The 14,549-nt window shown below is 40.4% G+C and overlaps 2 protein-coding genes across 2 annotated transcripts in view; one reads left to right on the plus strand and one right to left on the minus strand.

Annotated features, from left to right (window-relative positions):
- The window catches only part of kcnj19a (potassium inwardly rectifying channel subfamily J member 19a), a 15,773-nt gene continuing 1,224 nt past the window's right edge, over positions 1–14,549 (minus strand). The window contains exons 2-3 of the mRNA XM_044331671.1: positions 4,928–5,144; positions 1–1,093 (exon numbers count right to left, since the gene is read on the minus strand). Of these exons, the coding sequence (XP_044187606.1) occupies positions 429–1,093; positions 4,928–5,144 (882 nt within the window). The 3' untranslated portion in view covers positions 1–428. The remainder of the gene's footprint in view (positions 1,094–4,927; positions 5,145–14,549) is intronic.
- The window catches only part of znf281a (zinc finger protein 281a), a 20,366-nt gene continuing 16,258 nt past the window's right edge, over positions 10,442–14,549 (plus strand). Inside the window, exon 1 of the mRNA XM_044331668.1 lies at positions 10,442–14,436. The gene's annotated coding sequence lies outside the window, so the exon portion shown is untranslated. The remainder of the gene's footprint in view (positions 14,437–14,549) is intronic.

Below are 14,549 nucleotides of genomic sequence, written 5' to 3' on the forward strand. Positions count from 1 at the left end.
AAAGATTAAACAGCATTTATTATCAGCTCAATATAATTTATATTTAGATAAAACTTATATTGACTATTAAGTGTAGTGGTGCATACATTAAACAATGGATTTAGTGTATACATGCACAACTTGCAGAATGATCAAGTTCGCATTAAGCATGAAGTTTGTGTTTTTTTTGTTGTTTTGTGTGTAACAAAGCCTGCATGAATGTCTTTGCTATGAAACACAAAAACCACAGTAATTCCAGTAAAGGTTGTGTTTCAAGAAAAAAAAAAAAAACTAATCAATAAATTGTCAGCAAACCATTAGTTTTTCCTTATCAAAGCCTCCCAAGGTGAAGTACATCTCTGAATCTGTTTCCATGCATGTCTCCTCCTGTGCATCAGTCATTGGAGGTCTGTGGGAGTCTGTTGTTGTGGTCGTGGCCTTTCTGGGTTTCAGCGGTCAGCGTTCATCTTCCGTAGTTTCGCCGGCAGGTTGTCCTCCAGCCTCCCTCCAGCTGAGAGCAGTGGGCTGGGCATTGGCACTGGAGCAGGGGACAGCGTAGGGTGTAGGCTGTGCTGGTACAGATCTCCCGTAGACTGGGTCATGGGTTCGAAGCCCACCTTAAGGGACTTGAGTTGCAGCCGATTCTCCGCCTCAGGTCCAGGCGAGGAGCTAAGGCGCTGGAGCTTCAGGGGCAGGTCTCCTGTGCTGCAGGCCTTCTCAGAGTGCTGGGAGCTCAGCAGAAGCACCTTCCTCTGCAGGTCCTCCTTCCCAGAAGAACTCATCCTCTGCAGCTTGCTTGGCAGTCGACCCCCAGCGCCTCCATGACGGCCCCTTTCATCTGAAGTGTTGATGCAATCCACGGAAAACACCCGATCACGCCGGGCGCCATGGCTCTCAGTCAGTGCAGGGGTGGGAGTGGATAGAGGTGAGGGCAGTGAATTCTTCTCTTCATGCTCTTTGACGCTGTATGGTGGTGTTGGTACCTCGAACGTGCTGTGGAACTGAGAGTAGTCTACCCTGAAAAAGCCCTCCTCCAGAGACATCACCGGCAGGAAGCGATGGCCCCATAAAACCTCATCCTCAGTGTATGACGTCCGTGCCTGGCATGTCATACCTACAAGGGAGTGACAGGGAAGTAATAACTTTAATAACTGTCATTAAATGGGAGTTAGCTGCAAGAAAACAATTACTGGCAGATGAGGGGGAATTCAAAAGGGCACAATTCACTCCCTTTATCTCTTTTTCCGCTGCTCATAATCCTGCCTGTGCAATCTACCATTCTGTGCCATAGTCACATACTGAATATTTAAATATTGTTTCAACAGTAAATCCACAGGAAAGGTTTCTTGCCATTTCCTAAATGGCTCATGAAAGCAGCCACACAGCTATTACTACTGACTATTGTTTGTACTATATGTCTCTCCATATTCTAAGCATCTTGCCTTTATGTACTGTAAAGAAATAACTAGGAAGATGATATGTGATGAAGAAACAGACATCTCTGCTTGTGTCTTTTGTCTGTCTGTAAATATTCCTCCCTGAAGTTAAAGCAGAGCTGTTTCTGTGTCCGTGCAAGAGTGAGCACTTTCCATATTTTGTGCTGTTAATATGGGTGAAAGGTGAGTGACGCTTGGTATCAGTGTTGTGTTGTGTTGTGATAATTGCCAGTTTAAATCTGATCAGCATAATTAGCAGGCACCCACCACCATTCCCACACCAATACATCAATGGCAAGAGCCACGGGTCCTGTCTTTACATGTCATATTGTAGCTTGTGGTATTGATTGTGAATTATACTGGCATGAATCTGCTCTCGTCTGAAAGGCAATTATCTATTGGCACAATTATGTCATGCTCTTTTGGCAGTTATTTATTAGTGTGCATATTTGTCCATAAATTTAAGATGACATCTTGAGAAGCAGAGTAAAGATTTTCTAGTAATGCTTGTGACTGTGTGTCTGCTGTATACAGCATTGTAAATGCTCGCAAGCATCCTGAACCCACTTTTTCTATTTGACCTCAGTTCTTGTAAAATAATTTCCTTGACATTTTGATGTTTGTTGTGGGCCCTTTGCGATCAATAAGCACTTAGTCCATATTTTTTCTGATCCAATGGCTCTGCTACAACCTGAGCTTTTCTGTTAAACACTACAGTTAGCTGTAGAGTAGGAGTCTGATCCCGTCCCTCTGAGCGATGATATGTGCAGTGTTATGTCATAGCCTGATGCTATTCCAGGCTCACTACTCATCTTCATCCACAGACAACCTTCAACAGTCCTGCATCTATACATAGGTCATTTTTATTCTTAATTAGCCCCAGAGGCTTGGCTTGAATCACGAGGGTGAGTTTGGGACAATTTTCCAGTATTATAGTCTTTTCTTATCAGGACAATGACTGTATTTCTGCTGACTGTAGATATATAAGACAGCAGTAATACTGGTGCAGTGGACACTTCTGGGTTTAAAGCCTGACAGGCATGCTGGTTTTGTTTCATCATTCAGGCATCATATGGGTATTCAACCAGCTGGTTAATGTTTAGTGCATCTTGCATAAAAATAAAAGCCCTTAGCACAACTATGCAAACACTTGGCAGACAGCGACCAGGGCGTCCCTGAAGAAGACTTTATGTAAATTTCCTGGCAGTAGCCTTCACTGGCACTGTTTATGTGGTGCATTATGATGCTTCGGCTTTTCTGCGAGTTTTTATTTGAATCTGGCCAATGTTCATTTGCAAGAATATGAATTATGACAACAGAGAAATGTAACACACATGTAAAAGAGAGGTGTGTGTCATCTGCATATTAGTGAAAGTGTAAGCTATAGATGGAGATGATAAATGGCTTAACAGGGGAAATAAGTTTCCTTCTTTTATGAGATTTATTCTTCAGATGTTTGTAATAAGTACAATCAATCTACACTTTCTGTTCTGTTTTAGGATGAAACACTGTACTACACTTCAAGGATAAGGCTGGTGCTTTTTTAAAATCCCATGAAAAGGACCCAAGCATTAATGCCTAAGTCTGTCTCTCCCTTGTCTGAAGAAGACAAGCTTAAAAGTTATTGAAATACCTATTTTTATCTTTAAAGAGGCTAGTTGGGTAGTTCTGTAGTTTTCAGCAAATGTTACTCAAACAGGAGTCAATAGTGCATTTGTTAGGAACTATTTTCAGTTTAGGATTAGTCTAATCTGAGTATTTATGGCAGCAAGACAGAGTCAAACTAAACTACAGTGCACATGATCATGGTAATGAAGGAACATTTCACCCAGTGCAACAGTGTGGCTCATTGATGTGTTTTCATAGGTTTTTGACAGAGTTTGTGCTCAATAACACAGAGGAATAAGATATACCAGGGGGAACCCAAAAATTCCTGGATGACATCGATAGCATGGCAGTCGGGTGTAGTTATTGGATTTGGCACCAAGTAGTGTATGCCTACAGCTTTGTTAAACTAAAATTGTGACTGAAAGGGAGGAGATTCGCCAGTGTGGAAGAAATCCAGGAAGAATCGCATGAGGCTCTGGACACGGTGACAAAAGATGACTACAGAAAATGTTCCCAGGTTGGGAGAAGTGCTGGGACAAGTGTATGGTGCTTTAATTGGATTTGCTGACCAGAATCATAATATTGCCAGCCTTATCCTTAAAAGACAATAAAGAGATTATGTTTAGCCTGGTTTCGTCACATTGAGTGTAAAACTATAAACACTGTTACTGTGAAGGTTATTTATTCTATAGAGACTTCACTCTCCATCTATACGTCCATTCTCTATAGCTGCTTACACCTGCTCAGGGTAACATACTTTCTCAAACTTGACAGAAAAACATTCAGTTTTGTGGAGAAACACGCCTCAGACCCACTCTTTCTGCTTTTGTTCTGATGTGTGAAAACAGAATCAATACTGCCAGTAAGACATGAACTAAAACTGACATGTATTCGAGCAACTGCATGGTAATGTGTCAAGTCTGGTTGAAAGACAATTGAAATGAGTTGGAGAGACAATCAACAAGCTGAGCAGCTGTCAGGACCGGCTAGATGTGAGGGGATAACTCTTAATGTGTTTGGATTAATGGGATATGTGTTAGCGTGAGGATGATGGGATATCAGGATCAACTGAAGGTGACAATGACAGGGCTTCCCTCTTCTACTCTTCAGCTATAAGTGCCACAGCACTGCGCCAGTAAACTTGTGGCTGCTCCCTGATTTAATGGTATTATCAACAGAGCACAGACCATGTTGCCTGCCTGCCTCTACGCTTCTCTGCTGATCCCTCCTCCTGCTCTAAGCCTATTCAGCTCTGTGGTTTCTCCTATAGCAGTAGCAAAGTGAGGGTTATGGGGGATGGATAGAAGCAGAGCTGCAAAGAAAAGAGTGAGATGGATTTATTTGTGTTGTACTTTAGGGAAGAATCATTCTGTTAAATATATATAAAAGAGAGAGAGTAATGTTGTTGCTGAGACTAGTCCAGCATGGCTGCCTGTAGTTTACAGCAACGGCTGTATACCAGTGTCTCACAGGCTCAGAATTACCTCTGCTCTCAGCTGTCATCTGAAAAATGGAGTGGAACTTCTACTAAAACCTTGGCTCATTCATCAAAGTGACACACGCATCTATGACCACAGGCTTTTATTATGCATAGAGTGGGCATAAACCGATTCTGCAGTAATAAAATATCCCTCATAATTCAATCAGTGTGTCATTCTCATGTGTTGTTCTCATTCTTACTTTTTTCAGGTCCTGCCTTCTTCAAATATGCAAAAACGTGGAAGGCATGGAAATGAGATTTCACTAGAGTCTAGATTATGAGGCTGATATTAATATATCAATTTACATTTAAATTGTGTGGGAGAGGAGTGAAGAAAAGGAGCGATGAGAATGAGATGGAAGGGACACAAAAAGCATTAAAAGAAAAGAGCTGAAAGAAGTTTAATTCAAGCAGGATTCCTCACCAGTGGTCTCCACGATGCCCTCGAGGATAACAACAATCTCAAACTGTTCATTCATGAGTGAGCGCTGGGATAGGTCGAAAAAGGGGCTCTTGGGATTGATTTCATGGCAGATGGTAAGAGGGGAAACTAGGAAGAGCTGGTCTGCACCCGTCCCAAAACCAACATCCAATTCACACTGGTCCAGAGGCAAGAACTCGCCCTCAGGTGTCTGGCGAGACTGAAAGCCGAAAAGAGAGACAGGGACAGAAGTAGAGAAAGACAGAGGGGGAAACAGTGAAATAAAGAGAGAGGGGATTAAATGCATGACATGGTAGAACAGAGTAACAAAGATTCTTGTTCTTCAGCATAATTCTCATAAAAAACGTCCACTATATCACCCTCCTAAAAAAAAAAAAAAAGTGACGTTTGCCGTGGACACAGACTTGGCACTTCACATTGATTTCTAGAAGAACTTATAGTATGTAAACTTGACATTTGAGACAGTAGTGTTTGGACAGGACTTGCCCACAGAGCGTTAACTGGTGCGGAAGCATTTAATTGTCCAGATGATGTTGGAGCACAGCACCAAGGTCTTGGATGTATTTTCTCCTTTCCTGTCTTATACTGTCTAATCAATCTGTTCCCCTTTTCTCTTCCTGTTTTGCTCTCCTCACGTAGCAGTCTGTTTTTCCCTTAAATGTGAAGCCATTTGCTTACATCCTGCTTTTAGAAAATAGATGTCTGGGGTTTTTTTTGTTTGTTTTGTTTTTTTTTTAAAAAAAAAGCTTTTATATATTAAAAAAAAAAGCTTGAAAGGATGGTCAGCCCTGCTAAAAACAAGCTCATGTGTTTCATTAGTTACAGTATGTTTTGACATATAATATTATTTCTGTGTCGTTTATGCTTAAAAAATCTGACCCTCAGAGGTCATGATTATCTTTTTCCTGTGTGGTAATACTTAATAAATATTATAAATTGCATCACAAAAATACTTTTTAAGTCAACAATACAAAACAAACTGTGTTAAGTTGATTTTCTCATAAAGAATTTACTAGCAAAGAAACATTTTATACTCTTTTTCTACATAGTTTCACCTCCGACTAATAATTGAGATGTGTCAGCCACCGGCCACCCACTCACCCACACTATTCCACCACCACACAGCTTGTAATAATGATAATGATCTCCCACACAGACACACACACAGTCCCACCACCATCTCTGTAACCCTCTCTGCCATTTCTGTATCTTTTGTTCTTGTTGTAAATCCTAAAATATTCACACACACATCATTCCAACAAAGGCATTATCCTCCTTCAGCCTTTATTACTGAGTCATTGTCATGTGGATATATATTTGGTATCACCCAGCAATTGACTCTTCTCTCTAAGCCCCGCCCCCCCTTGGTTACTGTTGCTACGTCTGTTTACAGTGATAACGGTGGCAGCATTATCATCAAAAATCTAAAACAAGTCAAGGTTCTTGACCTCAAAAAGAAGACTTCTCATTTCTATCTGACGACTGTCAATTGCAGATTTTAATAGCTCCAGCTAGCTAATTATCCTAACTTTAACTCTATCAAACTAATGTAGTGAGTGCAGCTCCCTGGCCTTTTAGTAAGTACAGCGATGCTCTGTTACTTCAGTAGGTGGTCATGCTAACAGTTGTATTTTACATTAAAGTAGACAAACAATTGAATCTGTTAAATGCAGTCTTTACCCTTTTGCTCTTGTGTTTTTGATTTTTGGAAAAGCTAAAGAAAGAAACCACCCTCCAAACTAATGAAATAATTAAACTCAACATGTGGAGAATGAATTAAAAACTAGTCGTGTTGGTTAGAGTTGCTAAGCTACTGGACAACAGTCGTTTCAGTGGAAAGTAAAGGAACACAAACGTGAGCAGAACATTGACTCTAATAAGATTAAAACAATTTGAGAACTGTTTTGAACTAATGTCAGAATTTATGCTCTAATTTCAGCAAACGATTCAATTGTTTCAAATGTTTTTATGTCAGATATTTTTGGGGGAATCAAAGATACAAAAGGACTTATGTTTTCATTAATAAATTAATTAGGTTTCAATGGGTTTACTACATCTCTGGTGCTGCTTTCTATCTCACTCACCCACCCAGTTCACTCCTGTACTGCAGCTACGTACCACCCGGAGCCCAATTTGATCCTGACCTCCCAGTGACATTGCCCTATGGTTTATCTTTCCGAGACGCAAAGTGTGAATGAAGTGTGAGTAAACAAGCTTTGCATTGCCAGAAAACATTGTGTTCTATTTCTATCTCCTGTGAATATCAATGAGATGCTCTTCTGGATTTACGTTTGGGGGAGGGGGGGATGACTTTCATGTCAGGGGGGCATTGTTCACTTGTCAGGTGCTTACAGGCCGCTGAACACTGTTTGGCATCGTTCCTCTATGTGGGTTATCTCATGCTAGCTTAGGGAAATTCTACTTTTCACTTTCTGTCTTTGTCGCTTAAGATTAAAAAGATGGATGACTGTATGCAAACATTGACAGGCAAAGCTCCTTACACAGCCCCTGTTAGCACTCTCCTACGCTTCTTCCTGCACAAAGATTCAGAGATAGCTGAGCTTGTCTACTGTCTTTTCTGTAAATCTGACACTCTGTTCTAACAAATAAACAGATTTTCTCCCCAAGCTCTGCTGCATCAAGACAAGGACTTTTTAAAATTCATTTTATTCAGTGCTTTTGGGGAGATGGTACAGCAAAAGCGCCAGATGAGAACACAAAAACATTTCTGTTCAAAATTCTACCCATTACATCTGACAACTCACCAACCTAGTCAACCTGCCAGCTGTTCATTATCATTAGAAAGGCAACGTGGTTTTGTCTCACGCTCACAAAAGGAGAGTTTCAGTGTCGTGAATGATTCTCATGGATGAAGACAGGTGATAAATAAAATTGATTAGACTTAAAGTGGCCTGATCTTCCTACTCAATTCCACTCCATGCCATGCTGGGCCTTCATCAATCAGTAGCCTGAGAGTGGGAGTGGAAGATATCGCAAGTCACCTGACAAGCCGGCCGAATCAAGCAGGCTTTCACACTACCAGATACCGTCTGCCTACTCTATATTTAGAAAGATTGAGCCAGTCTAAAATTTCAACAAACAAGTAAGTGTCAGCAAATCCAGCTGACATGAGTGAGATGAATTGGTCAAATCAAATCAAGAGTGTTAGTGTAGTTTTAATAAGATTTCTGTCTGCACTGAAACATGCAAGAAATGTGAAAATGGCTACATCTCTTCTTTCCCCTCTTGGTGAGAAAACAACAAAAGTGCATCAGGTTACTAGCAAGAAGAGGGAAAGACACAACCTGACGCAAATAAGATGCAAACAAGACTCCTCTCTCCGTCATAATACAGCCCAACTTACAATTTTGTTGTTCTCATTAACAAATATTTCCTTTGTCAGACAATTCACCCACCAGGCAAACGGCAATATCTTTGTTGCCGCACCGAGAGAACAATCAAACTACCATTTTATGACACAATAAAACTAAATGCAGCTTAATGACAACACCTGTGCTGCGCGATTGGGAATGCTGACGTCTAAGATGAGTGATCGCAGAGAGGGTTAGAAGCGACAGAATGTGTGGAACTGTAATTGTACTGCCACACAGCCCCTCGATGGTGTCTGAGCAGGCTCACATCATCGTTTTTCGAGGGAGGCATCTTCAGAGTTCTTGAGTGCATCGCTGAAAAACTAGTGTGGGCAGAAGGCCAAAATGGTAAGAAAAAGATGCATCATTAGACTCACTCAGCTTAGTGTGAACGTAGTATAAGTTACTTTTTCTTTGAACTGGTTATTTTTGTTCTTAAACATAAAGGAGGACATGGGCGAACACATCAAAACTCTCTGTGAGCTGTTTTTTTTTTTTTAGTTCCAAGTTCATTTGTGCATTAAGGGTACAGCTTCTCACGCACATAATCAAGTTTCCTGCTGCAGGGAAAACATCTGCATCATGGCCCATCCAAATCTGGAGTGACCAATTATTGCTCACATGTCCAACTCACTGCGTTAGAACTCACTAATCTGACAAGGATGACACCAATTGTTCCAGCAAAAGTTTAGATTAAACCACCTTCGCCCAGACTTCACATTGATGTTGGACAATCCTGCAAAACTCTGAATTACGTTCGATAATAACATTTCTGAACATTCGATGCCAGCAATTTTATATTCATTTAGAGCTGCAACTAATGATTATTTTCATTATCAATTAATCTGCAGATTATTTTCTTGATTAATTGCTTAATTGTTTCAGTAAATAGTAAAACATGCCTGACGAACAGCCCCAAACCCAAAGATATTCAATTTACTGTCATGTATGACAATGAAAAACATTAAATCTTCATATTTGAGAAGTTTAAACCTGCACATTTCTGACATTTTTGCTTAAAAAATGACTAAAATGAATATTTGATTATCAAAATATTTAGACAATTAACTGTCTGATGATTGATTGATCGATCAATTGACTAATCATTGCAGCTCTGTATTCATTTACATTTATTTCTGATGGGATGCAATCTCTGGTTTCTGGCATAAAAGTCAGACAAACTAAAATCTCTTCCACCAACTTGACCTCCACGATCTTTTTTTTCCACCTGCCTTGGTGTATAAATGGCACAGTGCTTCCTGGATTAGCACTGAACGTTGGCATTGGACATAAGTCGTGCACTATAGGATCATTCGATATGAAAGCAATCCACAGGGTTACTTGAGTCTTTTCTCAATGATCTAAAAATATTGGGTAGCCACACTGTCTGGAAAGTGAAAACTGCAAGATTTATCTGGATTGTCAGCCTGGTAATCAGGAGGCATGTGAGATCACACTGATGTTGATTACAGAGCTCTAGTCCACAAAAATAGGCATGTTTTGAAGTAATGGTCTGAAATTTACTATGTATGTATGCTGTTTCGTCTTCTGCTTGCAAACAGTTTTAAATCTCAATGTGACACTTAGTGACTTTGGCAGGAGTGGGCAGAAATAGTGTCACAATGTTCTTGGCCAAAAATGTGTTTTGTCGTGACTGTGCTGCCTCTGATTTTTTTACTTAGATGTGGAAAATACTGTAACTAGGCTCATACATTATTACTGTCAGTCTGTGTGCAAGGATCCTGAAGCTGTAACACTAATATTACATTTTACCTTTTGTGTTTCCTGGCAAAAACACAACAAATATACACATTTCACCTCACATGCCTTCTTTTGAATGCCTTGGAAAGCAAACTTAGCGAGGAAACCAAGGTAAAAAAAAAAAACGTAAATGTTTGTGTATGTACCTACATGTATTGTTATGTATTTGTTAGCATGCACCATCTTACAGTGGAAAAAAAAAACAATTTACAATGAGTCTTAAGGTTTTCTGGCTCAGGGGCTTGCTAATCAATGACTCCAGAGCTTCAAGGCTCTCCGCAACTTGATGGTATAATTGCATCTCTATTCTTATTAGAAAAGAAATGGAAATCCATTCTTGTTCTATTGACTAGTGTATGTAGCCCATCCTGCAATCCTCTGAGGAGATATTCAGCCGAAAGGATTTCTCTCGCTTGTATACCTCTGAAATAGAAAGCACCACTCATACAATGAAAACATTAAGAAAAAAATCTGTTAGTAATTCTTTTTATTTCTCCCCTCTCTTACTGCAAGCTGCTCTCCAGCTCGCTCACCACTTTTCCATCACTTCCAATCAATCCCTTTCGCTTTCTCTCCTCCTCCCACAAACCCCGCAGTAATACCGGAGTTATATTTTCAGCTGGGATGTTCCACCAGGATGCCCTGTGAGGCTGTCATGGATGCCGTGCAAAGCTGCATTTCAACTGCTTTATGGTGGGACTCCGTATGACAGTTCCCATTGGTCTGTCTCTCCCCGTCTTCCTGCTGTCTGCTGTCATCTAGTAATCATCCGCGACAGTTCGGCGGAGCTCTGGTACACCGACATGCTGTCCAAACACAGCAGCGCCAACAAGTGTTTCCATTTCCTCTTTTACTCAGCACTTGACACTTCAACTTAGCCTGGAAAAAAAATGAGCTGTAGCTTCATCTGACGACTCAGTTCTGTATCGACAGTAGTAGCTTTGTCACAGATTCACACCGGCCATGCTATATGTGCCTCGATGCTGAGCATACTGCTTCAGGTATCCAGGAACCATCAAACTGTCACCTTTCCAGATCGGGGCTTCGAACCACAGTTGTGAGAACTGTGATTTTTTTAGGCTCGTTCCTCTTAGTCTGGTTTGAAGCTGGTTTTATGTGTGCGTAAAACTCTTATCTGAGGAAAGGGAGAGACGCTGTTGTAAAACATGCATGAATGAGAAGGATTTATTCTGAGCTTCTTTAGATACTTTATCGCTGACTGTAATACCTTAACCAGCCTTGCAGCATGTACTACAGTGGCTATGACTACATGGTGGCACCTCCCACACAGAACCAGTCAATAACATTCTTCTTTTTTTGCAGCTGTGAGGTAATCTCCTCTTTATTCTATTGCTGCAGACTCCATGTGAAACCACAAACTGTCTCCTGATCCTTCAAAGCAAACCAACTGACCCCATGAGTAGGGCTTAGTATCAGCAGACAGTCGGTCTTCACTGTCTTCAACAAAATATGCTGGCTTTTTTAAGTGGTGTGGCCTCAGCTAGTATAGGCAAAAAAAAACCTTCTTTGGCTTCCTGGGCATCATTAGAGAGAGAGGGAATACCATCATTCTGTATCTAGGTGTGGTCATAGTGAAAGACTGGTGCTTTTATCTTACAGGGGAACGCACTGAGACCAGTTTATTTGTGTCTGCAACATCTCCAACAACACCGTTCAGTTCGGTGAAACAGAGCGGTGGTTAGTGTAATCCTTGCTCTATATGAAAACAGGTGGAGCATGACGGCATGCTTTCTTAATAGCTGCTGAAGGCTCAGTTGATAAGAGCAGGGTTAAGACCATCCTTTTACAGATACGGACTCTATAGAGTTGACTGCACTTGACCTTATTTGCTGTGATATACATGCAAAGCTTCAGTGGTCACTCCACTGCAAAGATGAGTGCCCTGTAGAGTTTCATTAAGGTAGGAGTATGCTTGAAAAGAACTACTTCATACGACATGTCGTCTGATCTCGTTGGATGGCAGAAGTGTTTATTGTTGTATCTTGTGGCCACACTTGAAGGGACAGGGTGAAAAAAACCTGCTATGATAGAGAGGGCGGAGACGCGATAATCGTTTAAGTACGGGAATAGCAGCTCACATTTTATTTGAAAGGCGTTCATAGTGTTGTACACAGAAAAAGTGACAGAATTAGTTGTATAAAGAATGAAAAAAGAGCTTGAAAGAAAGGTTCAAACCCTGCTTACTTTCTCATCAGCTTAGCCAATCATGTGTGAAGAAGCTGTAAATGTCGGATTGACAGTTTTGAGCTTGTTGGACCCCCCCCCCCCCCGCCCATTTATAACATGGGAAAGGCATAGGAGGAAGGGAAATTTAGACTTTTTCAACCATTCAACAAGCACTTTGGTTGAAGCATAATTGTTCACACAACTACACTATGCCATTGTTTACAAAATGTCATATTCAGACTCAATATGTGACTGAAATCAGCTCAGAGTTTTATGTAACATCAATCAAAAGTTTCAGAGAATACTCAAAATCATATTATGAGGTGATGTCTCAGAAATAGCTCTGTTTTGATTTATAAAAGATTCAGATTAGATTTGATGTCAGAGAGATGTTCATTTACTCAGCTTGATGAACAAGTTACTACAAAAACCTTTTCACAAACTCTCTCACACACACACACACACGCTGTTTCTATAAAAGTTGAAAAGATTCCTCTGCCAGTAATGTCTAAGTATTTCATATGATGAGGTATGACTTGAGAAAGGTTGCAGTTCAACAGCACCACCAACATCTCTGTACAGGGACTGCACTGAAAGCATTCAGTCTGAAATATGATTACTTGAATTTTTTTTATTTAAGGTTTTTTTTAAACATAGTATGTGACATATAATAGCTAAAGGTATGTTCAGTTTAAACAATACTGACATACATGCACAGTGACTCACTTATTTTTTTTTTACATTTTTTTTTTGTTCTGTACTCTGGCAGAGCTACTGCAAAAAATTCTGTCTCAGGAAGAGAGTCTTTGAAGCGAAAGAACAAGGTTAGACCACGAAGCCCTGGAGCAAAAATAATAATAAAAAAAATACTAAGGAGCACAGAGTGGATGCTGTATTTATTGTATTTCACCACAGAGAGAGGGAGTGTAAAAAAAATGATGTGGGCTTGGCAGAGAGGTCTTGGAATTTATACTGATTGTATTTCTTGCAGCCCAGAAGGAAAAGTAAAACAGGAGTGTGGCTCTTGACTGTAAAAATTCAGTGAACCTTGATTATTTTATGATGCTACATCTGCTCTTTTTTTTTTGAGCTAACATAAATCCTCATATTTATGTTCTGGATGCCATCATTCTTTTTAAAAAGACACTTTTAAGACACTTAAAACTGACTATTCATTATATTATATTAGATTAAATTATATCAGAAGACATCAAAGGTGTGTTGCACAGTCTGATTGAGATGCTGAGAGCTTACAGCTCACTCTCACAGGAGAGACGAGGGGGAAATCGACGTAGACATGTGTGATTGTACTTTATGCCTATGGGGATGTTCACTTCCTCCATGCTTGTAACTGTGGAATAGCTCAGTCGTCCCTGCCTCCCTCTCTGCCTGCATGCATCATTAAGCTGACCAACGCTGTGCTCGATGTGGCTGTGCGGAGGAGAACACAGGCATAAACAAGCTCCAAGCACCTCACTAATGCTGTTTATCTTCTTTATGGCCCATTTTGCACATTGAACATGGATGTGGCTGAAAGGAGCTCTATTATGATAATTAAAAGAGGAGCCAGTCAACCTTGCTGCTGTTTTGTGTGTGATTTTCTGCATTGTTGCTTTGTTTTCAGAGTGTGAGGTTCATTAGCTATATTCCCCAAAAGCTGAGTTCTTCATTAGTGGACAACAAACATGACACAGTTGGTCAGGAGGAGTTTTTTTTTTGTCCTTTCACTGTTTCCAGTGTGTTGTTGAAGCTGTATTCAAACACTGTCATGCTTTCTAACATATTTTGTATCTCAGGGAAGAGAAATAAGAAAATACAAGCTAAAGAACAAAAAGGAAGATAATGCTTTTTCTGGCCACAAATACCTTTTTTTTTTATCTTAATACTCAGTCCCAGGAGTGCTGTTTTACTGACTCCACTGATCTGGGGTAGCGTGTGAAGCTCCCTCACTACTGATTCACAGAATTTTTGTAAGTAACTTTATTCCTCAGGATGGGAATATTTCTGTCACGTCCACATGTGACCAGCTGGAGAGGAGCTGATGCTGGTGTCGACTACCCACACTGCAACGCTCCCCACAAAGACCAGCAGTCCCTTTACTCTCTTATCTCAGTGGTTTGAGATGCACCTGGCTGATACTCAGCCTCAGCATCCTGCAGCTGAAGGATTATGGTAATGCCACCTTAAGCCTGTTTTGTTTAACAAGGCATATATTGTGTGGTGGGACCTGCTTATAAATAGGCTGTAAATGAAAAAAAAAGGCTTAATTATAATCTTTGATATGC

This window comes from Thunnus albacares, chromosome 17 (genome assembly GCF_914725855.1).
Source record: "Thunnus albacares chromosome 17, fThuAlb1.1, whole genome shotgun sequence".
NCBI classification, from domain to species: Eukaryota; Metazoa; Chordata; class Actinopteri; order Scombriformes; family Scombridae; genus Thunnus; species Thunnus albacares.